This window comes from Phaseolus vulgaris, chromosome 3, assembly GCF_000499845.2.
Source record: "Phaseolus vulgaris cultivar G19833 chromosome 3, P. vulgaris v2.0, whole genome shotgun sequence".
Taxonomy (NCBI): domain Eukaryota; kingdom Viridiplantae; phylum Streptophyta; class Magnoliopsida; order Fabales; family Fabaceae; genus Phaseolus; species Phaseolus vulgaris.
The window spans coordinates 39,346,782-39,373,407 of record NC_023757.2 but is presented as its reverse complement, the minus strand read 5'-3'; the positions used below and the strand labels follow the sequence as shown (position 1 = coordinate 39,373,407).

General features: G+C 29.0%; 1 protein-coding gene and 1 long non-coding RNA gene across 2 annotated transcripts; one reads left to right on the top strand and one right to left on the bottom strand.

Moving 5' to 3' along the window:
• Positions 1 to 1,663: 1,663 nt before the first annotated feature.
• LOC137807596 (pyrophosphate-energized vacuolar membrane proton pump) lies at positions 1,664 to 6,399 on the bottom strand. Its single transcript, XM_068608314.1, has 8 exons — positions 5,842 to 6,399; positions 4,186 to 4,760; positions 3,707 to 4,086; positions 3,476 to 3,562; positions 3,055 to 3,385; positions 2,539 to 2,949; positions 2,374 to 2,433; positions 1,664 to 2,149 (listed from the first exon to the last, which is right to left on the bottom strand). The coding sequence occupies exons 1-8, from the start codon at positions 6,089 to 6,091 to the stop codon at positions 1,943 to 1,945; spliced, it is 2,301 nt and encodes a 766-aa protein (XP_068464415.1). The 5' UTR covers positions 6,092 to 6,399; the 3' UTR covers positions 1,664 to 1,942.
• Positions 6,400 to 21,507: 15,108 nt separating this feature from the next.
• LOC137805921 (uncharacterized) lies at positions 21,508 to 23,097 on the top strand. Its single transcript, XR_011080278.1, has 2 exons — positions 21,508 to 22,371; positions 22,569 to 23,097. It is a non-coding gene; the product is annotated as an uncharacterized lncRNA (long non-coding RNA).
• Positions 23,098 to 26,626: the final 3,529 nt, after the last annotated feature.

The window sequence follows — 26,626 nt, the reverse complement described above, 5'->3', positions numbered from 1 at the left end:
TTATAGCAATTCTTCAAAATGGTAACAGAAAAGTTATTTCGTGTGTTTGCTGTCTAGGTTAACCTAGACATTAAAGAGTGGTCCCTAACTTGACTTCTGGAGTCCTAGCTTTGAATTACCACTAAAAATCAGTTCAAAATTCACCACACAAATAATATGAAAGAGTAAATTAAAATCGCCATTAAAATGCACCAGGCCAGTTAAATACATCTTTTCAACCAAAATTCATGGCAATTTTCCCACTATCTTTTATATCCATGAGGAACAAATTACTTCCATACTTAGCATCCACACTCGTGTCTAAGACAAGATCACAGTATGGAAACATCTACAAAATTATAATCTTAATTATCAGAAAAATGGGAAGATGAGGAAAAGGGACAAAGATGAGTTCTTTTATTACATATTCTATATGGAATGAACACTAATGACACAACATATAGAAAGCTCTATTCCTTACAACTCCTAATGATAAGAATGACATGAAAATCGTACAAAGACAAGGCAATAACAGTAAAGAGGTACATTAACATCTAAGGGCATATTGCAAATATATCTAAGAAATATCATTGAACATATTCGAAACAACAACTTGATGGTCCTGGGTTAGATCTTGTGGACTGATATTCTTATGTTAACTCTGATTTGATTAGAATATTTTATAATATATAAATGAAAGTAAATCTTTACATTTTTTTTAGTATGATATCAGAGTTCTTTAGAATCTATCCTAAACGAATGTTTATTGGATTAAACATGTCTACCAACTGATTGGAGGAAGAAAGTAATCTCATGAAGTCTTATTAGATTGTTGGATCAACATGAACAATCAATTTTCAAATGTTTTAATTCGCTCATAAAAAAGTAGATTGATTGCAATATGCAGGGCACTAGGCTTTACAACATGAAAAATAGGTCTGTAGCAAGAGATTCGTAGATCTTTAATCAAGTAAATAAGTCAGTGCAGCTCACAAGTTGTATATGCGAGCACGCAGTATTCAACTTCCACAAATGAGCCAAGAATTGTGTTTTGTTTCTTGAAGTTTTTAATAGTTTGCAAGAAAGAACTGTATCCAGTGATGAATCTTCAAGTATCCACACAGTAGTGGCCTAATAGCATCGCTAAAGGCAACAATATTAATTGGAAAGGTTAGACCAAAAAAAAAGGCTAAACACATTCACGTTCGTTCTTTAACATTAATGTAACAGTCATTCCAAACCTTTAACTAAAGTTGAAGTCGCTTACACTCTTTTATCCCAACGACTGAGGTATTTTTAACTGAACAGGAAATGCAATACGTGAAAAAAAAAGAACTCAATATCACCTGATTTATCATAATTACATGTTTCTTAAATGTAAAACTGGGGAAAAACATGAGTTATCTTGCTTGCAATCAACCAATATAATGATTCTCACCTTTCTAATTATAATAAATGGTGTTGCTTATAATAAACGTTCTAATTCTTCATTCTATTATAAACCATGAGTGATATTTTAAAGTTTTATCTGAATTTTAGACTCTGAAATTTAAGCTCAAGTCAACACAATTAAACTACTTATTTTATATATTCATTTTTATTAATTAATTCATTATTCAGTTTTAATTGAATTAGTTCAATTTCCAGAAATCTTCTAAACAGAATACAAATAAATGAAGAAATGTAATAGAATCGGCCAATTGATAGGCATCTAAGAAATGATCGCGCGAAGATAGTAAAATCATCGTCATCATCGTGAAACTCCACGTAACAAGGAAATTTTTGCTGCAGACTCAACCTAATGAGGTGTCTTAAAACTACAAATGAGTTTCAAAAACAATGAAGTCGACACGACAGATGAGTTAAAGACTAACAAAAAAAGTAAAGGCATGGTAAAAGGACGGATTTTCCTTGTTCTGCCATAGTAGAAAATTGATGAACGACGCTCTTTTCTCTCAACTCTCTAGAAGATCTTGAAGAGTAAACCACCATGTGTAGCAAAGAAGGGGGCAAACACAAGAGACTCAACTGCCATCAGCTTGATAAGGATGTTGAGTGATGGACCGGATGTATCCTTGAGGGGGTCACCAATGGTGTCACCAATAACTGCTGCCTTGTGACAATCTGACCCTTTGGGACCAAGGGTTCTTGCATGCTCAGAAGCACCAGCCTGTACAATCAAATCGACATTACAGATATTCATCACACAACTCCAAGATATTGTTGTTATAAAAGGTCAAATTTCATAATAATTACCCTTAAAAGTCATATCATGTGATTTCTATTAGGATGATTACTCTTAAAAACTACAATCACCAGTTTAAGAGTCGGGACACCATTATAATAGCAGGGTGGATCGATTAATTATTCAGCTCAAAGTCAATAAATAATTACCTCAATGTACTTCTTGGCATTATCCCATGCACCGCCGGTGTTGGATGCAGAGATAGCAATCTGTAAGCATCGCAAGGAAATATGTCTTAGATGCAAGAATATACGGGACAAAGAACAACGTTGTTGAGTAAACTACTGAATCAAGAGGGGTGGATGAAACATTACCTGCACACCAGATACCAAAGATCCAGCGAGGACACCAGAAAGTGTTTCAACACCAAAAAGGATCCCCACAATAAGAGGTGTAAGCATGACAAGAGCACCCGGTGGTATCATTTCTTTAATGGAAGCATCGGTAGAGATCTTAACACATGTAGCATAGTCAGGCTTGGCAGTTCCCTCCATCAACCCTGGAATGGTATTGAATTGCCTGCGCACTTCCTCAACCATCTTCAGAGCAGCACTTCCCACACTCTTCATGGTCATGGCAGAAAACCAGTAAGGAAGCATTGCCCCCACAATTAAACCAATGAAAACCTTTGGAGTCAGCACATCAACAGTTGTAATAGATGCTCGGCTCACAAAGGCACCAAAAAGGGCCAGAGATACAAGGGCGGCAGAACCAATGGCAAAGCCCTAAAACAGAATAATACAGATATCAGATAAGTAGCAAGAAAACTGATATTTTCGTGAACTTACAAAATTGGGATTGAAGAAAGTATAAAAAATCAAAATATACACCTTCCCAATTGCAGCAGTCGTGTTACCAGCAGCATCAAGGGCATCAGTTCTCTCACGAATTCTGTGACTCATACCAGCCATCTCAGCGATACCTCCAGCATTGTCACTGATTGGACCATATGCGTCTATGGCCAACCCAGTGGCAATGGTACTCAGCATCCCAAGTGCAGCAACGGCAATACCATACATGGCAGCAAAGGTGAAACTAACAAAAATACTAATCGCTATAGCAAAGATTGGAATAATAACAGACTTGTATCCCAAGGCAAGGCCAAATATAACATTTGTTGCAGCACCAGTTCTGCAGGAGTCAGCTACGTCTTGAACAGGACTGCAAAACCAGACAAATAGTCAAGCTAAAGATCAGATGATATGATTGCACAAAGGTAAAAAAGGTAAAGCATTACCATAAATTACTTACCTATATGCATTACTAGTATAGTACTCAGTTACAAATCCGATGATAAGTCCTGCCCAAAGACCAACAGCAACACACAAAAATAGCTGCCTGCAAGACAACATAAAAATGTCTTACGAGTCAACATGTATAAAAAGCAACCATGTATTATTGTATAAATATTTAAGAATCCATCTTTTAACAAATTTTTCACCAAAAAACATGGTTACTTATAGGTGTTGATATAAAACTTACCAGCTCTTGACGTCTTTCTGCACCCCAAAATTGAAGATAGTGAAGGAAGTTGGAAGTGCAATAAAACTAACAACTGCAACCCCAACAGTCATCAGCACAGTGGAAATAACGAGCTGCTTCTTCAATGCAGGCTCAATCTCCTTCACCGCCTTGATCTCAAAGAAGTCAGTTGCAAATAAGGTGGTGATCAAACACACAAGAATACCCACAGAACTGACAATGAGAGGGTATAGCATCGCAGTGAACTCATGATTCAACCCAAATGAGGAGATGGAAGCAACAACGAGAGCAGCACAAGATGACTCCGCGTATGAACCAAAAAGATCAGATCCCATACCAGCTATATCTCCAACATTGTCACCAACATTATCAGCAATCACCTGAGTGCACAATAATTTAATAAGACAAATAAAAAAAAGATTAAGAGAATGTTTAAATATAAAAATAAAATGAAGTAATTTCAGGTTTCTATTTCTTACAGCTGGATTTCTTGGATCATCTTCAGGAATGTTTCTTTCAACCTTGCCAACGAGATCAGCCCCGACATCGGCAGCCTTGGTATAAATACCTCCACCAACTCTTCCAAACAAAGCCATAGAAGATCCACCGAGACCATAACCAGTTATGGCCTCAAAAAGACCACCCCAGTCCTCACCATAATAAATCTTAAATAAGTTTATGGCAATGTAAAGAACCAGAAGACCATTGGCAGCAAGGAGAAAACCCATAACAGCACCAGATCTAAACGCAGTAATGAAGGCCTTCCCAACACCCTTTCTTGCCTCCAAAGTGGTTCTTGCATTGGCGTAAGTTGCAATTTTCATTCCAAGGAATCCAGAAATGAGTGATGTGACGCCACCAAGCAGAAAAGATATGGTGCTGAAAATAGCCGTGGCAAGTGCTGGCTTACACAATTTAGTTTTATCGTATGTGCAAGGCTGGTGGCTTGTGCTGAATCCTTCCACAGAACCAAGGAAGAGGAATATCAAAACGGCAAAAGCCACCATGAAGATTCCCACATACTTGTATTCAGTAAAAAGGAAAGAGGTTGCTCCTGTTCAAGTTCAAGCACAAGTATTCTTTAGAATCCACCAATGAGCACTAATTCGGAACAAGGGCAAGTAATCGAGAGGATATCCAACAAAATTAAAGGACAAATAAAATGCAAAACTACTGCCAAGCAATGGTTTCAGCAAAAACCAACTATACTCTAATATAAAGTATAACAGGTCAAAAAAAACAGATCACAGAGTTCTTGGAGAGAAATCATCTACACTGACAAGGTCCAACTTAAGAAACAATATAGAGCTTATTAAAGTTTAAAACACTAATATAGGGAATGAGGAGAAACATGGTAATGCACTCAACTAGAAAGAGGGACCACGAGGCTACAAATTAATCATAGAAATACTTTCATCTCCTACTATTCAAAAGCTTCAAATACTGAGAAATATAAGATGACAGGGGTCATAGAGCATCAACTCTAAACCCGCAGACAAAAAAAAACAAGTAACATAAATACTACTAAAGACGAAAGATCAAAGCGATTATCCATGGAACGTAAAAAAGCAAACTTTCGTCCTCAAGAGCAAAAAAAACACGCATAAAACGAGCAGAGAAAGACTAAACGGCACTAAACATGGGTAATTACTAATTTACCACAGGACTTGGATGTGTGGTCCAAATCGCGTAACCAAAAATCGATTTTTTAATAGTTAAATAATAAAACGAGGCTCAAATCATATTCCAGGTGACCAAGCAGCTCATAGTCGTTTTAGAGTCCATGAAATAAAGCCCCGAAAATAGACATAACACGGTTTAAAAAACGCACACAATGGAAGCTCTCTGAGTCGGAATATAGAGTTCACAAACAACAAAACTCGAACAAGGAACAACATAGAAAAATAAAAAATTTAAAACAAAGCTGTTGTAACAAAAACCCAAACAACGTTGTAGGGCGAAGCACGAGAAGATCCAGATCTACCCAGAAATTTGAAACCCACGCCGACACAACAAGTTCCAATCTTTAAAACATTTTTGGAAAAGAGAGAGGGAAAGAGAAAGGTCCAAGAATCGAGGATAGATCTCAGAGGCCCAATAGTGAAAAAGAGAGTGAGAGTGAGAGAAAGGAAGACCTTCGGAAATGGCGTTTTGGATTTCGGCGCATTTGGCGACGACGTTGTGGTCATTGATGCCTTCCTCCTCTTCGATGAGGTAGTCGTTGTAGCCATTTTTGCCAGCGGCGTTGGGAGAAGCGTCTCTGACAGCGGAAAGTTTGACCTTGGAGACGAGAAGCCACTGGAAGAGGGCAAAGGCGATTCCAATAACGGCGCAAACAGGAATGAGAATCTCGGTTCCGAGATCTGGGAGAATCACTGCTCCCATGGCTGAAAGAGTGAGAGAGTGTAGAGGGAGAAAATGAAGGAGGGAAGGAAGGAAGGAAGGAGTGAATGAGGGAATGGAAAGAGGTGGAGAGGGTTTTATATGTGACAGAGAGAGAGGATAGGGGTGTAAATGGTATGGTGACTGGAGAGACAGAAGAGGGGTGTGTGGCTCACAATATGAAAATTTTACCAATATCTGTAATTTGTCTATACCTAAATGCCAGATCTCAATTTTAGGTCACTTCCAAACACTCTCACTTTCCTTTCTCCTCTTTTTTTTTTTCTTTTTTCTTATTATCATTATTATTTAATAATTATCTTCACTTCCTTCACTTTAACAACTCCTCTCTCTCTACCATCTCTCTTTATTTACTGCTCAAAAATAAGTTACAAATTATAACCAAATCAAAATGACACCCTAATTTCGTTCCAACACTACAGGAGTTCAATCTTTTTTGGTACCCGTTCACAATATCAGTAAAATATTATTATTATTATTATATTTTATAACAGTAATATGTGATGATATGTATAAGAGATAAGAAATTCGTTATTTAATAAAATATTATATGAATTGCAATTCAGATAATATTTCTATCTTGAACAAATAGTGTTTAGAAAGTTGATACTCTCTTTTAATATTTAATTAAAGATAATTATAACTTAACTGATTTAAGATTTAAGATTGTTTAAAAAATAATATTATGTATTTAAGATTGAAGCTTACTTGAGCAGTAGCTCAAAACATAAATAAGATATATATATAAATCATGTAACAAGTTGGAAAACAATCCAAAACTATATTTTGACCAATTCATTATTTTAAGAAGTCAAAAATATAGTCCAATTAAAAATGCAAATTAAAGAATGTTCATTTTGCCTTTTTTTTTTACTTCGTTAACATTACTTAAACTTTAAAATTCAACACATTCAATTTCAATACATCAATCATCAAATAAGAATCACTATCAAATTACATACAATTTGACTATGAACTGTAATTGAATAAAGTGGATTTAGATTTATTGGATCTCACAATTATCACTATTTTAAATTTGATAAATAAACAAAATTATTGAAATTTTATATTGAATGGTAATTACTTTGAAGATTTATAAATGTGTTAATATGTTAAAAATTATATTATATGATTTTACTTTCTCCTTTGACATAATATGAGAGAAAATTTGTCATGTTTGAAAATTATTATTCTTAGAAATTGTGATTTTTATTATAATTCTTAAAAAGTCTAAAGTTTGTTTGTTTGGTAAAAACAGTATTGCTAAAAATATTCATATATTTTTCTTGAAATAATAAAATATTTGTATTAAACAAATAATTTATTAACACAATAAACTATTTAATAAGACTACTATGGTACTTTTTGCTCTACATTTTATATTTTAATGTTAGATTCTCACCTCCACTAATGAAAATCTTTGTATAAAACTGAACTAAAATATTCATTAAGGGATTTTGTAAGCATCAAAATATATGAGTGTAATTTGTCTTATTATATTTTAGGATAACCACCAAAATTTATAGATGAAAAAAGAACTGTAGTCTTTTAAATAAATAAAACATAAAAAAATATTTTAAATAAATATTACAAACTTCTATAAGTTATCCAAATACTTATTCAGAAACATTCTTGGTAGCTTTTCTATTTATAACACTCTATTTATAACGGCATATTTAAATTTTAAATTATTATAAATTTAATTATATTAAAAAGTATGTTTCTTGTGCATATTAATTAGTTGTTTGCTGTCTCCCATATGTTAATATTTTAAAATGAACATTTGAGATATCACTATTTTTTTTTTCTCTTCAATGATGAATTTAATTCCAAACTATAATTAGTATTTTACCATGAAAGGGATGCCAAATAAGATAATTATGCTACTGATATATTAATGGTGTTATGTATTAAGAGGACAAGGATAAAACTGGGTATTAAATGTGTTGAAAGCAGTATCTGAATCTCATGCCCCTACTACACAACTTCAATTAAAAATAAAGTATTATACTAGGTTACTTTTTAATGTTATTAAGAACACTTATAATGATTGTTATTAAAAATATTTATACTACATTAATTATTTATTTTATTTCTTAAGAATGATAGGATAAGACTATTTTACTAATTTATATATATATTTCCACGGACTGCAGTTTTAATTTAAAAAACAATAATTATGTTTTGGATACAATATTTTTTAATTCATAATTTATCTCTAAACAAACCACATGTTTGTATTTATAATAAATAAAAATATATATTTATTAAGAATGTGAGATTCTTTTTTTAAAAATTGAATAACTGCTATTATTTGAGACAAAAAAAAAATTATAAAATTTTGAAAGATGATGTTGCATATGAAACCTGTAAAGTCAATATAAGAATTGGTTATGTATTTCATAAATTCTCTCCATAACTTTTGTATCCATCAATAGAGTTAAACATCTTGATTTGCCATATGTCAAACATAGTATGGAAAATAATAATAATAGTAAAATTAATATATATATATATATATATATTTATTTATTTATTGTGTAATCATCTAATAAAATAAGTAAATTTAAGAAAATAATATGGTGAAACATTATGCATTGAAAAGGGGAAATATTTTGTGTGTTTATACTGAGGAACACCTAAAGTGATTAGAGATAAACTAATAATTAGTTTGTGGGGTCATAAGTTTAATTTTTTTTATTATGACCTCAAGTCCCTTAATTTTTTTAACAATATATTGTTTAATTGTTAGGAAAAAAAACAAAAAGGAATCGTGCATGGAAACTACGCGTAACAAATAATTGTGAAGATACATACACCGACACGACATATATACATGAAGAAAGTACACACAAAACCCTAATAGGTGGACTTTTCTCCTTTTTAAATTTGCATGATTTTGATAATTACTCTAATCATAAGGACAAACTAATGATTAAGCCAATAAGGAAGCACAAATTAATGCATCAATTTTTTATCCTTACTTGTTGTTATTATTAGTATTATGAACTGATAAATGTTTCTATTTAATTATAAAATTAATAATAAATATATAAGTTTATATGATTTAACTTTTTAATATATTTAATTGGATAGTTGTTTTTTCTTCTCAATAAAAAATTAAATGTTCAAATACAAATTTATCACTCAAAGAATATGTTAAATCAATTAGAACCATTTTAAATATCGTTTTAAAGTTAGAATGACACTTAAATATCGTTTTAAAGTTAAAATGACACTTAAATAAGGTGGCACATTACTTTACTAAAATATTATTTTTAAGTAATTAACTTACTAATAAAATGACATTTTCTTGTTTTTTAAAATCTAATAAATTACAATTTAATTCTTTATGTTTAGTTGCTTTAATTTGAATTTTTTTAGATATAATATGCAATTATTAAAAATGAGACTATGAAATTATAAAATGTGACTAATAATATATTGTTGTCATCAACTAATTTTATTTGGGTGGATAAAGTTAGAAAATTAAAATTATTTTTTTACAAATAATAATAAGTAAAATAAATAAATAAATAAAGATATTTGAATAAAATTGTTTTTATAAATATTACAAAACTAAAAATGGTATTTTTTTCATTAAAAAATTCAAATGTTTAAAAACATTTTTTTTATAAATGTATATAAGAAAAAAAAAACACAATATTTTTTCTCAATTTTACTTTAACCTAAAAAAAATAACAAACTAAAAATTGTAACGAAAATAATAAAAATCTAAGAGGAACAAGGGGAGACTCTTAAATGGCTATAAGTTAGAGATGACAAATGTATGATGGATTGTGCAAGACCGACTCGAAGCTGATAAGAAAAATATAGGGGTAGACTACATGCTTCCTCGCATAGGCTTGACGTAGCCTGCAATCCGTACAGGTCAAGTATGGGACAGGGCGGATTGGCTCACATAACCCACATATCTTAAAATTATGGAAAATTCTTCTCACACCATTATTCTCTGAAAAATTAATCAATTCCATATTCTATAATCCCCAATATAATTTTGTATTCCATATTCGAAATATAAAATTTGTATTTTGGATTATACAATCTAGAATAGAAACACAAATTTTAACTTAAGGTAATTTGAGTATTTTTTTTTTAAGTATGGGGGTGCAGGAAGAAACTTTCATCAATCCATAATTTATAACACTTTAATGAAATTGTATAAGATTTGATGTCTTTTTACATTTAATTTTGTTTTGTTGTCTTTTTGAAATGCATATATTGTTTAAGTTTCAATAGTCATCAAATCTAATGTAATTATCAGACATAAGTCATTTTTATAATAGAAATTAAATATAATATTATGTATATTATAGATATTATTTGATACTGTTTTTTAATTAGAATAGGAATCATGTGTATACATGTATTATTTTAAAAAATTGTATATATTTAATGAAATATTTTATTAGTACAGTTAAATTCAAATTTCATCGAAAATCAAAACATCATAATAAGTTTTTTTATCCACATTTTATTATGTACGTGTCATAAGAATATGAGAGTAAGACCATCTGCCTAGTTCATTTAATAAGGACAATAATTAATTTAATAAAAAATCAAAATTTTACTTTTATTAATTTTAAAAATACATTTTTTTAGGCCAATTCTTGTACAATGCGGACTAATTAAATAAACTTTCATAGAATTACGTAGATTATGGTTTTCAATGAATGTAAATACATATAAACTTTCATAGAATTACGTAGATTATGGTTTTCAATGAATGTAAATACATAGGAGTAAGGTCAACTACATGTAACTGATTTTCGAACCCTAAATTCGATTTCACAAATATTTTTCTTCTAAGTATAATTTGAGTTACATTAAAAATATTATGTATAAGAGATTTGAAAATGTATAATATTAAAGTATGATGATAAATCACAAATAAATGTTTAAAAAATTATTGTTATTACATTGTATTTATATCAAATAATATAATTTGTGAAGAGAAAAAGTACTCTGATAATTAAATTTTGAGTACGAAACAAATATTAGTAATTCAAAATAACCAATCATTATATATTTTTGACCAAATATATAACCTAATTAATGTATTAACTTTAATTATTATACGTGTAACTGAATAGTTAGTCTATTTTTTTATTATGTGCATTTATGATTGTTTATAATGGTGTATTAACACATGAACGTGTAAAAAAGCATATAGAACAATAAAAAAATATTTTATTTTATTTACATGTTTAGATTGTGTTTCAGATATATCTATACTTACAATATGTAACATAAGTATATACTAAATATTCAATTTAATTAATAAGATATGTGGTTTTAATGTATTTAAATGTGCATATTTTGAGGTGTTATAATTATAATATTAATCATGTTAAGAATGTTTACATATTGTTGTACAATTTTAGCAATTAAAATGTTATAATTGTATTGGAAGTTAAATTTCAGTACACTAATATAAAAATTTAGAATTTTAACTAATAGAACTTTGATGTATAAATTAATTAGTGATTGGAGTTAAGTTACGCAATGCAAATGTTCTATTAAGATTAAAAAAAAAAACTTTGATAAAGAAAAATAAGTTTGACTTTGTCCACCTTAACCCAAATAGAGGATCAAACTTTAACTATTGAAAATGTCATTCATATATTCTAATTAAAAAAAGAGTGTTACATCATATTTTGAAAGAAAACTTATTTATGTCACTCATATTTCTATTTTTTATTTTTAAAATAATAATTGTAGCCATGTTATTGACTGAGAAAGGAAAAATACATTCAGAGATAATGAAGCTCGTGTGTGATAATGCATAGTGATTGCAAACACATAAGCCACTAGAATTAGGTTAAAGATGGGAATTTAGATTTTTTTTTTCTATCACCACTCTGCAATGTGTGAACTTATTTGTATTTTCCAAAAATGGCAATGATGTTATAAATAATTTTGAAACTGAGAATTGTAGGATTATATTAATTAGTATTACTACAACTCAAGATGCTAACACAATTTTCCAAACACCTATTAACTTCCTCGGTATTATCCTTGTATCCATAAGTTCACATAATCACCATATTTTGTTCAATTTTTTTATTTTTATTTTGTTGTGTTCCCAATATATTTTCTCATTTTTCTTGTTTCAAAGTATTTGCAGAGATTTTATGCATTGATGATTATATTTCAAATGAAGAATTAAAACAGGTGAAATTATGTTGAGAAAAGACTACTAGATAATTTCATAAAACGTAATGAATTTAGTTAATAAAAATCCAAATCACATATATATAAAAAATATTGGAAACAAATTATAAACAGTCTTAGTTAACAAAGACTAATCCTAAAGCTAAAAGAGACACAGACATGAACTTATATCGAAACAGACCTACAAATTCAAAATTTGATTAAAAAAATAGTAAAATTGAACTTACTCTATCATAGATTATGATATAAGAGTTTTGTAGTCTTCAAAGTGAGGAGTCTAATGTCAGTAGTCAAACTAATGAACGAGGATGTTATAATTTTAGAGAGAAGGAGAAAAAAATGAAAATGAAACTTTTAGAGAGATATTGGTTTTTTAAAATGAAATAAGAATAACTGAATTTTCTATTTATATATTATTTTCATTTTAATAATAAAATATTTAGGTGTCATTTAAAATATATCACTTTTACTGTAATATTATTTTCTAAATCTTTACAAATTATATTAAATATTTTTTTAAATAATACTTCACTAACAATCTTTGTAATTTTTTTTTTAAAAATGATATTTTTATTAACAATCTATTTCAAGAAATATCATATTAACCTATATTTTAAAAATTAAATGAAGTGAAGTTGAATAAATAATAAATACTTATACTAATGCTTCTTAAATTTGAAGAGTGCTATATAATATTTAATATATACATATATATATATATATATGTTACTGGTAGATTAGTTTTTATATTATAATAGTTATATATTTATATTTTTAACTATTTATTTTATAGTTTATATAAAATATCTGGTTTCTCTTTCTCTACATGTCTCCTTATTCTGTTGTTTTATTTTTTTATCAAGATATTGAATATTTTAAACAACAATACTTTACTATCAATTTTGTATGCTCTTTCAAAAAAAAAAAATTGAATAAATTATGTTACTCTTAAAATTATATTTTTAAACAACTATAACTGAAATACACGTGTTCTGCATTTGTCCGTATTTTTATATGCACAAAAGTAATATAAATAATTTTGTCAGAATCAAAATTGAAAAGTTATATAATTATTTTATAGTTGAGGGATTATAGTTATTTTGTAGAAAAAAAATATTTAAAAATAATACAATTATTTTAACTTAATAAAAATAACTTTTCAATTAAAATGAAAAAACAATTATACAAATTGTATTCTTTTATACAGTTATATAGATCATAGTTAACAAATATTGCAGAATAGTTTGTTTTATGATAGTTGGATTTTTATATCTTAACAAAGAAGCTTTTAATATGTAAATTATTCTTAAAATTTACATAAAACAAGATTTGTATTTCATTTAATATAAAAATATATTGAAATATTAAAAACAAAAATAATGCAACAAAATATAAAAACTGGTGCTAGAAAGAAAAACAAAATTAATTGTTAAGTTTTTTTTAAGTTTTTAATTAAGTACATAATCTTTATCAATTTGACCCATTAACAAATATCAATAAATCTTTATTCCTCGAATTAAAATAAAAGTTATAATAAAATTATTTAATTAGCCATTCTAATATCTTACATTCAAGAACATAAACACAATTATAATAATAAAAACATAATACTTTATTAAAAATAGGTGATATTATTTAAACTCCTAAATAAATAAATAAAAGAAGGTAGAAACCTTATAAATGTTCCATGTAACCATTTATTTAATTTTTTATTTGTATTTTTTAAGTATAATATGGTATAGAGTTTAAGATTTAAAGTTTAAAATTTTGAGTTTATAACTTAAGATTTAGAGTTTAAGATTAATATTCATAAAAGAAAATAAAGAATGTTGAAACACTCATTTCTCTTTCTATTACTATTGTAATTGTAAATAATAATAACTAACCTAATGAAAGTGGATTATTAATAAGATTGATTTCATTTGACACTCAAATGTCAAAATAAAATTGGGTAGAGATTTTCAATTTTAAATAAAAATCATACTTTAAGATAGTTATAGAATAGGTTTGTGAGAATGGATGAGTGTTTTGATGGTTCAAACGCACCAAACATATATATTCCACATAAGGCAAAAGCACCTTTTACTTTTTTATTTTTTCATGTAAAAACATATATTGCTTTTTCTATGTTTGTTTTGAAGTTTATTTTTGTTATATATGTGTAGACACATGCTTTGGTGTATTTCAAAAGAAGCATTGGGTACCCGAATAAACTTTTTCCCATTCCCCACTTTTTCCTTTAATTTTTACAAAGTAATTCAAACTTTGTGAATTATAATTATATTCCTTGTTGATGATACTTCGCTGTCATTCAGTTCCAATGAACCAAATCATGCAATTACTTTCTGACCCACCATTCTTATATTTTTATTCTCACTCAAATTATAGTTAACACCTTGTGCTTGATTTTGACCCTTAAATAGATTCTCTTAAAATCACCCTTTTTTTTTCAAATACATAAATACATTCAAATGTTAGACCAAATCATTTATTTGATTTCAACAATTATAAGAGATATTTTATGCACAACAACAGGAAAAAAACAACTTATACCAACCTTTTCCACATTCATGATTCCCTGGTTCCCAAAACATAATCCTTATAATTCCAATTTTTTGTTATATTCTCTATTAGTTCTAGAAAACTCAATAACACACATCACCAAAAACTAACTATAACTCCCAAATAATTAAAATATTAGTCACATCCAAATGTGAAATAATGTTTTAAGAATAAATGCTGATTAAATCTAAAATTCTAATATAAATGATTTCCTAGAGAATATAACAATAATAATAATATACGGTCACATTATTATTTTTAAATAATTATTATAAAAATTATAAATTTTAAATGACATACTTATTCTTTGGTGCCAAATCAAAGAAAATATCAGAGAAATAAGATCTACCACAATAAATATCAAAACCACAAATTTTAACAGGTTAACGTAAACCTTATCTAATTCACTTTATAGCAAATAAATTAGATAATCCAAATTTCAATATTAGATAGTTAAGTTGAATTGATTCCCATTAATTTTTAAATAAAAATTAATAAAAGAGTGACTTTAATTAGGCTAAAACATCTTAATAGTTGAAACATACTTTCTTACTAAAAACGACATTATAAACATTAATACTTTAATTCATTAACATCAATAGCTTCACAAGCCAACAAACAAGTACTGATAGGTTAGCAGCACAACACAGATACACTGTCTTGAAATCGGATTTCATTAAAGTCATTTTAAAACCATAGGTTAAAATTCTAGCCAATTCAAATAATTTATTAAAAAGTTAAACGAGTATAATCAATGAAATTAGTCATCCAACTAAAAAGGTTTCTACATGTATTGAGTATTACTCTTCAGACATTTTTCAATTATTGTTAATCAAAGTTCATTAAAAATATAAATTACGAGTATAATGAACGAAATAGAATGTGAATATACCAAATACGAATTTATTTAAATAAGAGAGTTTTGGGAGTTAATTTATATGAGTTGACATATTGGTGGAACAGTAAGATGACAGTGACGGTGAATCTATTGTCCAAATGACGAGTGAGAGACATTTCACTAGTATCATGTGCAGACATTCACCAGTTCCAATTTGTTCACAAATCACAAGCTTGCAAAGACAGCTTAACCACACGTAAATTATGTATCTTCATCAAACCCCTATTAAACCCTCTTTGTTTGCTGTCACTTTGTACTTTGCAGTGTGCCATACGAAACTAACAGTATTTCATTATTCAAATGAAACTAAATGCTTAAAGTCTCAGCAATATTAACAACTTAAAATATTATTATACCTACCAGCAGGCACACAAGGAGAAAGGGTTCAGTGAGTGAAGCTAAGAATGCGCTGTCATGGATGGTGGAGGGTCCGAATGGGACCAGACACAGGTTGCTATCCATTTTCAAACCCACACATCTATCCTGTTACTGTTACCTCTCCTTCACCATTTCTAAAGGTAGATCCAAATTATTTTATTATATCATATTCTTTAATTAATGTCAATACATTTTGTAATATGATTTAATAGTTTAATAAAATGATTTTTTTTTTAAAAATAAAAATTTTCATGTTAGACATTACTATGTAACTTAAATCTCAACTGGGCTGACACCTCAAATAACAATAATCATTTACCATCACATGAAAAAATATTATTAAATAAAAGAAAAAAAAGAAAATACAAAAATACAAAGGGATTAGACCAAAACTCATATAACAAAAACGATACATAGGTAGACTATATTTATTCATAAAGAATTCTAAGAACAGACAAGGTGGAAGCATATTATATCAAAAAAAAGTTATCTATAAAAAAATCATAAATTAGCCAATTTATCAGCACACGCATTTCCTTCATGAAAAATATGAGTAACGTAAATCTAATTTTTCCACGTAATTATCATAAAATGAAATCTTTTAAGTTTCATTGTAGTCTCTTTTAAGCTTTTGGAAGAAGTTTTCATTGGATTGGATAACCATAATGAATCACTACATAAGAAAAACTATAGAATGTGATAAAGCGAGATGAAAATGATTAAATTGTGAACGAAAATGGTGAGAATGTAACGTAAAAATAACGTCATTAATTGTTTATTGTTTTGGTATTTGCATTTGGAAACTAGTTAGGTTGGGAAGGTCCGGCATTGAAGAGTTACGCAGATCTCACCGACAATTGTACGTAAGCTACAGTTTTCTGCCGGTGACTCCATCCTAAGTGGCACCTTTTCACAATCAAATTTTTTAAGTGTGAGCAATTATTTTTCAAACTTATAATTGTTTTATATTTTTCTTATTTAGTAAGTTACTTAGTAATTCCACACGTGTAGCATGCTTATTGATTTCATGATGATAATTTTATACACACTCTTTTCTCTTAATTTAAAAAAAAAAATTATGATAGAATTTAAATAAATGTGCATGGAGTGATGGTGTTTGTTGTGCTTGAAGAGCTACATTTACCTTTTTAGCATCACTTTCTTGATTATTTTGGTCAATGACTCCTAGTGGTTCGGCTGGGTTCGGGGTCAAGCTAGGAGCGCAAAAGGTGGTCAAGTTGACCAACGCTTATCATGTGAATCCAACACAAGGAACCAGGTTTTTCTTTTCTGTTTTATTTTCCTCACTTTCACACTTTCAATATGTATAATTAAAATATAATGTTTTTTTAAAGTTTCTTTTTCTTTAGATTGTTCTATTCTGTTTTTTTTTTCTTTTTCTTACTTTAACCCTTTTCATATGTAGAATCAAAATTCAATGCTTTTTAAACAAGTTCAAATTTTCCCAAAGCTACATTACATCAAGAGTTTGTGTATAACAAAATCCTTTGAGTAGCAATTTATGTTGTTTTGCTCTTTTAAAAAAAAAATATTTTCAAGGAATCAAAGTGTGTAAAATGAGTATTTGATAATATATTACACTTTCAAGGATAAACGAGTCAATGTAGTGATTTGGTGAAATCTACAATGATTCATCACCCTCCAAATCATTCAAAGTGAATAGGTAATAGTAGCCAACCTGGTGTGCTTGACTAAAGGGTTGTCAAGAGACTTAAGAAGAGAGATTAACATAGTGGTAGAGGTATGGGTAAAATCAGTGAAAATTTGATGGAGCCAAAATCATATTATATTAGTAGAAGGATAATAAAAAAAATGTGAAATGGTTTCCTCATGACTCCTACAAAGAGTACACATGGAGCACAAAGAAACCCCACTTTTTTTAACAACAATATCATTAGGAAATCTTCCAAAAAAAAAGTTTCCAATAACTAAAGATTTAGAAGGATGGATAAAATTACTCAAAACTAAAGGACCCCAATCACAAGAAGAAGGAAGAGGAGTGAAAAAAACTAGCATTTTTTTTATTGAACACACATTTTTTCTCCAACATCCAATTAAGGAAATTAGGATCATGAGTAAGCACAAGATCACCATATCTTGATCAATACCTGGTAACCTATAAAGCTCTGAAGACAAAGTCCAAGAAGTACCATCCTAAGCATTAGCCAATTTAGAGGAAAGCCTGATCCTATCATGGTAATGAACTCCTGCAGTAAAAGAAATACATCTAGAAGAGTATCATAAGTCATTCCAACAAATAATTTGATTACCTCTCCTAATAGATAAAAAAAAAACATTTTCCAAGACAAAATTATAGAAATCATTAATTTCTGACCAAATAGAGAGAAAGTGAGAAGTATGGATTTTATGATATTTAGATTTCTTAAACCTGGATCTCATTAAAGCCTAATACTATATTTATTAATTAAAAATATTCGTTAATTATCAATGTTCTGGTATGGGCAAGACTGAAGATTCGGTCACTCTGACCGTGACTCGGATTTGTTGATCGAGACCGAAGAAACCTGGTCGAGACCATGAAACTTGGTCGAGATGAGGGAAATCACCACGGTCGGCTTAGCTGGCCGACCCATAAATCCATTAACATGCAAATCAAGGTCAGTGAAGCTAATCCGTCATTAAGGATTAGGTAATACACCCAAGTGAGATTCATTCCACTAATCGGGCCCAATAAGGTAAGCCTATTAAAATAATATAAATAACACACATCTCAAGGAGAAAGATACGCCATTTATTATGGTGCACCTACCCGAATACTGATCACCCGCTTTACTGACTTGAGTGTAGGAGTGCCTTACGCAGGTACCGAGAGCTGAAGGAGAAGCACAAAGATGAGAAGGACCTCAGTCAAGCACCCAGCAACCTGTCCGACCGAAGGATAAAGACCAAGATTTCAATTGTTCTATAGGTCTCATCTCCTTAGCAGAAACAATTAAAATACTAATAAAAATAATAATACTTTATATTTTCAATTAGAAAATATTTCTATTGTAATTTTAATGTTTTAGAGAATTATTAAAAAACTATATTTTGATTAAAATTTAATTTTAAATTAATATTTAAATATGGTTGTATTATTCAGAATGCATATTGAATATATATTAAAATAATAATTTTAATAAACTTATAACATCAAGTTGAAATTTATTATATATATATATAATCTTTAATGAAAATGATATTTTTAGAGTGTGGATATCTTATTAGGAAAAAAAATTAATATGATTTTTTAGGAGAGATTTAATTGCACTCATCATCTAGTTCTAATCAATTTCAACAATAAATTTAAAATTAAATGAAAATTTAAAATTAAGAACAAATACTGGTAACTGTGGCATCGTTTTTTTTCTCTCATTCAAAGCAAACATAATGGTTCATAATTACAGTAGTGACTAATAATTATGAAGAGTAGATGGATTATAGACGGTTCTAAATTTGGTCCCTGAAACTCATAATACTTAATATATTTAATTCACAGATTCATAGGCTTATTAAATTTAGTTTCATGTGCATGTATTTGCGGTGACAACTTGATTTTTATTTTAGAAGATTTATATTTGGATATATTTTCACTATAAACACGAGTAACATGATAATTTAGTTTAATAAATTTTAACTAAAAAGTAAAAATAACAACAGATCTTCTTATAACAATATACAGTGATTAAAAAACTGCAGAAAAACAACAGGGAACAATTTTTATCAGTAAATTTGTTTAATTTTGTGGCAGTTAGTAAAAAACCACTAACCTTTTTTTCATTAATAATCTAAGCATGAAATTATTAAAAAAAACAGTTTTATTACTATCAGATGAAAATTTACCACATATATCATATATAAAAAAATACATTAGATTAAATTTAATAAATGCTATAAATGCATGTTTAGACTATATAATGCAGTTTACAGATTTAATTATACTATATAATACACTCTCAGTTCATACATGAACTACTTTTTCATAAATGTATTAATCAGTAAAATGTTTTTATGCACTTAAATATACTTTTGATTCATGCTTTCATAAATATGTAATTTTGATATTTGTAAAAAAATAATTATACATTTTAAATCTTTAAAATTAAGTAATTTTAATAAATTATTAGCATACCATTTAATTGCTAACAAAAGGTACTTATTAAGTAATAATAAAATTAATTACATTTATATAAGGTAAATTAATAAAATTTCTGATAGATAAATTAATATTTTTTATTAACAATTAATGATATATTAATATGAAAACCAAAATCTTTAATTTCCTAATAATTTTATATTCGCATAATTGTTAGATATCATATTTTATAAGTCAGTGGACTTAGTTTAACCGATAATAACTACATAACTCTTATCTGTACGGTTTATGTTGAATCCACGTGTTATCTAATTCGAAACATGCTATTAAATTAATTACTAGATAAAAATCATGTTATTTGTTATAATGAAAAGCATATCCACATTTAGTTTCCACTTTCTTCTAAACCTAATTATGCTTCTATGGCTATAAACAATGAATTAATTTATTTTAATTTCATTTTCTCTTTATTTATTCAGTTGCATGTTTACCTTTTGTACCTGCAATAACTATCTCTCACTCTCTGGCACTTGAAATCCTATAATTGTGGTATGATTGTCATTTTCGAAGAACATGTTTTTCAAAAGGAAAGAAGCAGATTGATCTAGAAAGGGTACCCACAGGATTGTGATTTGCAGGAAAAAGTTAATGAGATTAATTCCACACATAATAATAGTAGTTAAGAATTTTGCATTACCACTTTATCACAATTATATTCTGAACCCTTCGTTAATGATAATGCTAATATATTAAAACACTTTTGTTAGGAACAATAGATATTCCACACGTTATGCTCCTCCCAAACATGTGTACTCGAATTGACGCCACCAACTTGACGTTCAAAATCAAATTAAAATATCTCCCAAATGCTATGCCAAAGCCATTTAAAACATGCTAAGTGTATTTTTAATCAAACGGTTGTTAATTAATTAACAAAGAAACATCTTCCACGCAAGTTTACGATATCTTAGTATAATCGAAGAGATAAAAACCACATCGTATTGTTGTAAAAAAACATTTTCACATAAGACTGGTTTTATTAATTTGGTCCGAGAAAAAGTAAACGGTGGAAGTGAATGATATCTTTAGTTGCAGTTGGGGAATTTTTTCATTATCGCGTTATAAAATAATGAGTAGATGATGGCACTTTGCGTTGCTTAGGTGCTGGCACGAAATTCGGGGATAAGATTTGGTTTTGAGAGAACCAACCACAGACTTTGCGTCAGAAAACTGCTTCTTCCAAAACAATTTATTTATGAAAAATGAGATGAATAGTAATTATTATTTATTTTGAAATTGTGAAAGGGTTATCGGTTGTCTGTATGTTGCAAATTGAGTGGGTAGTGAGGATTTTGAAGAATACGTGTGGACATGGTGCATTCCCCCTTGAAAGGTTCTTGAGTTTTTTTGGGTATGTAACCCTTATCTACTCAGAATGATTCCATTCATTCATGCTAGTTACTTGTTTTTATTGATCACATCAAAATCAAAACATGTCACTACGCCTTCAATGCAATTTTTGAGACAATTCTTACACAATTCAATTCCCATTTTGATTATGAATGGTTCGTTTGGATTAACTTTGGAGTGTAAATTCATGTGTGAAAATGACCTGAGTTGGATTGGATTAGGCTTATACAAATTCAATTCAAAGATGATTCAAGAGATCACTGTAGTCAACGTTTGACAAATGAAAAAACAAAGAAATATGTTGTTTTGGTATATGGTTCGTGTAAGAAAAGGCAACTTTATGTGCACACTATTAGCGGTAGTGGTAATCTTGAATGTGTCAGAGTTCTCGCATATTTTGAAGATAAACCCAGTAAATTATTATATGGTATGGAAATTGATTACGATAGGTAGTTCTAGAAGATTCGTGTGCAAATTATTGAGGAATGGTGATATGGTGATAAAATCCAGAGTGTTAAGAGCGTAATGAAAACTGTTTTGTTGTACAAGTTGAGATTGAGAAACGCCTGGCACAGGGAAATTGCTTTCAATCTGTGATCATAATTGTGGAAAATTGGATATTCTCTTTTGTACCTTTTGGATCCTTCCTTTGGACCCTACTTCTTCAAAGCATATTTTGGATCATCACTCCTCCTATGCTGTGTAAGGCTATTCAGTTTCTAGGGTTTACCCTTTTTTCTTCCTTCCTTCCTTCCCTTCTCTTTGTCACTTCTTTACATTAAATTACCAGATCTTACCCATTCTGTGTTTTATATTTTCATTTAGTTACATTAGCTTTTATTATTATAATCATCATCATTAGGTATATAACCTCATATGACTATTTTCTTCCTTTTTAGGATATGAAAAAATCATTCAAAATTTTCCGCCACTTTTCAATCTCTTCTTAGGGTGACTGCCAAGAAGCTTTGGTGTAGACTTAAATTTGATACTGAACTGTTTTTCATAGATACTGAAAGTGGAGGGTTGTGTTTTTCTATGGGCCTGTAGTATACCAAATAAACATTGAGATTTGGTCTGGACTGGTGAGAAGAGAATTTTGCTATTAAATAGGGCTTTTTATACTGCACCCCATGATTACTAACTACAACCCATACTATAAGCAAAAATATTATAATACCCTCCTTTATTGCATAACCATTGGATTGAGAAGAAGATTTGAGAAAGTGAATTTGGAGTGATTTTAGAGGAAAGTGTAAAGAAAGTGAGGTTGTTTGGATTATGGTATATCAAAGTGAATTTGTGAAGAAAGTTTATTGAAGTTTGTGAGTGATATGATGGTTGTAAAGAGAATTTTATTTTGTTTAAATGTGTAAAATAGAAGTTTATAAATTTATCTTTTTCTTAAAAAATATTTAAATAATAAAATATGTGACTTTTTTTTATAAACTTTAGTTAATTAAAATTTTATAAATATATATAAAAATATTTTCATAAAATCAAACCAAATTAGAATTTTATAAATATATATAAAAATATTTCATAATGCTGTTATTATATAAATTATCTTTTATTATAAATAATTATATTTATTATTATTATAACTAATTATTATTATTATTAAATAAGTTTATAACATCAAAAATAATATTAATAATTAACACTTTCTATGTGATTTTCTTCGTATCTTCAGGTTTTCTTGGCTGATAAATGTCTGGTAAACAATAAAAACAAACGAGAATAATCTATGCATTTCTTTCTTCGTGTAGAGTGAATAAGAAAGAAACAAACCATAGGAGGAAGATAAAGAAGGTAGAAATAAAAGAGCAATTTTAATCCTTTAACTTTTGTAACACTGTCTCAAACATTCATAATTAATTATATTAATATTTTTATATTCTTATTTTTTTTTTGTTATAACCGATTAAGGAAAATTTAATGGTAAAATAACTGTTATTGCAAAGATAGTGCCGTTCCAGAGGAATCAAACACAGCATTATAATCTTTATAGTTAAGGACCAATTTTGCTTAATATACAATTTATTGGATATAGTTAACTTTGAAGTAGTAAAGGAGGAAATAAAATATTGTATTTTTTAAAAGTTTTTGAAAGTAGGATAATATTATTTTATGGAAAGCATTGCTAGATTTTTATCTTAATTTGATTATTACAAACTTAATTTTAAATTTATAAAATTATACAAATAAGTGTTTTATTTTTTTAAATAAATTAATATTTGATTAAAAAATTAATATGATTAAATAAATGATCAAATTTAAATGAAATGCTAGCCTGTTATTTGATAAAACTTAAAATATAATTAATATAAGGATAAAGTTATAGCTATTATATGATAGCAACGAAGGACCAAAAACTTTTTTATATATTTAAATGCAAAATATATTGTAATTTTTTTATTCTTAACAGTAAAATATAGCAAATGTTATCATATATATATATATTTTTATAAAGTTTTCGTGTTAGGCATCACTATGCAACTTGACATCTCAGCTAAGCTGACACCTCAAATAACAACAATCATATGCCATCACATGAAAAAAAAAATTATTAAAAAGAAAGAAAAAAGAAAGAAAATACAAAAATATGGGGGGACGAGACCAAAACCCATATGTTAACACAAACGATATATAGGTAGATTATACCTATTCATAAAGAATGAACATACTAGCTGGGAGTCTATTATACCAATGAAATGATTCTCTATGAATAAATCATAAATTAGCCAACTTATCAACACACACATTCCCTTCACGAAAAATATGAGTTACCCTAAACCTGATTGTCCCACAAAAATTAAGACAAGTATTCCATCGATTCTGAAGCATCCACGGAACATTAGTCCTAGCAGTAAACGCAGCACAAACCAAGACAGAATCACTTTCAAGCCAGACATTAGTAAGCCCCATTTTTTGAGCTTCCTCCATAGCATGTATAACTCCATAAAACTCAGCAACCAAAGCAGTTTGAACTTCAAGAAACGCTGAAAAAACACCAATAAATTCTCCCATACTTCCACGAAAAATACCTCCACAAGTAGCAAGACCAGGATACCCCCTAGCAGCCCCATCAGTATTAATTTTGACCCAGCCTAGTGAAGGAAATTCCCATCTAATAGGAAGAGGACGAAGAACTTTACCACTACGAGTCTTAATACCGAAAAACTTAATCACGTTGAAGTCCAACATATCATTCTTCATTGAAGCTTTAGACGAATTTCCCACTAGACAAGTTAAATCTTTAATTATCGAAATAGCCTTAGAAACCCCAATCTTATCATGAAATCTAGCATAATTCCTCATACGCCATATCATCCATATAGAAAAGGTTATCACCGCAAGCTTAATCAATTTAACCAAAGGACTACCATCACTCTTAATAAAAGAAAGTAGATCATCCTTATTAGAGAAAAGAGAAGTAAGAAAAATTTGTTGAACCCAACTCCAAATATGCAATGTGTTAGAACATTCAAAAAATAGATGTTGAATAGATTCCTCTTGCTTTTCACAAAGCGAACACATAGAACATATATGCAAACCCTTATTCTGAATATGTTGATCTGTAGGAAGTCGCCCATGAAATTTTTTCCAGAGTACTAGAGTTTTGGAAGGCGGAATAGATGAAGACCAAATGAATTTACCCCAACCACCTGGAACTCCTGGTTCCAAGAAAAAAGTCCTAGCCGAGTTAAGAGTGAAACGACCAGACTCATTTAGAATCCAATTAGGAATATCCTGTTCCTCTCTAATTATGATATGATTAAAAAAATGAGGCATCTGCTGTAAAGATAAGGGAATATTCCAATCACAACTTGTCCAAAATTGAGAGACTGTATCCGGAATGCTAACACCATCAGATAACCCTGCAATATTCGCTAAAGAAGTAGTAGAGCACCATTTATCATTTAAGAAATTAATAAAAGAACCTGTACCAACAGTCCAAGAAGTATAGTCAAGTATGGTAGAATAAAATTGCTTAATTCCAGGCCAGAGAGAGGAAGATCTATAAACCGTTCTAAATTCATATTTTGATTTAAGAACCCTGGCTTTCAAGAGTAAAGACCAAGGTTGGTCGCTATAAGCAAAGTTCCAAGCAAGCTTAAGAAGATATGCATTATTTTCATGATGAAGATTAATAATATTCAAGCCTCCATCCTCAAGAGGTGAACAAATTTTCCCCCAATTAACGGTAGCAATACCTTTTTTCAAAATATCACCAGTCCAAATAAAATTCCGACACCACTGCTCAACTTGCTTAATAAGTGAAACAGGCCACTTATACATATTAAAACTATAAGCTAGAGATCCAGTAATCACCGTATTGACCAGCTGAATTCGACCCATCATGCTAAGAGATTTACCTTTCCAAGATGCTAGCTTCAATTTAACTTTATCAGCCAAAGGTTGAAGAAACTGACACTTTGAAGCACCAACAAAGATAGACACTCCTAAATAAATGAAAGGCAAACAACCATGACTACAGGAAAGAATATTTTGAATTTTGGTGACAAATCTTGGAGAATTATCCATGGTGAAGAAACTACTTTTAGAGTTATTAATATATTGACTAGAAAAATCACCATATGTTTTAAGAAAAGAACTCAAATTTCTAAGAGACTTAATATCCCCCCTACAAAAAATAAATATGTCATCAGCATACAAAATATGAGAGGGAGTGAGATAACCTTGCGGACTGACCATATTTAAAACCTTCTTATCATTCACAAGCTTAGAGAGACCTCTACTAAGAACTTCCTCTGCAAGACAAAAAAGTAAAGGAGACAATGGATCACCTTGTCTTACCCCTCGACTGCAAGGAAAAAAACCCACCAAACTACCACTTATTCTTATAGAAAGCATAGCTGAACGGAAAATTGTACTAATCCAACCGACAAAAGAGGGGTGAAAACCAAAGCGTTTTAAAACTAATAATAAGAAC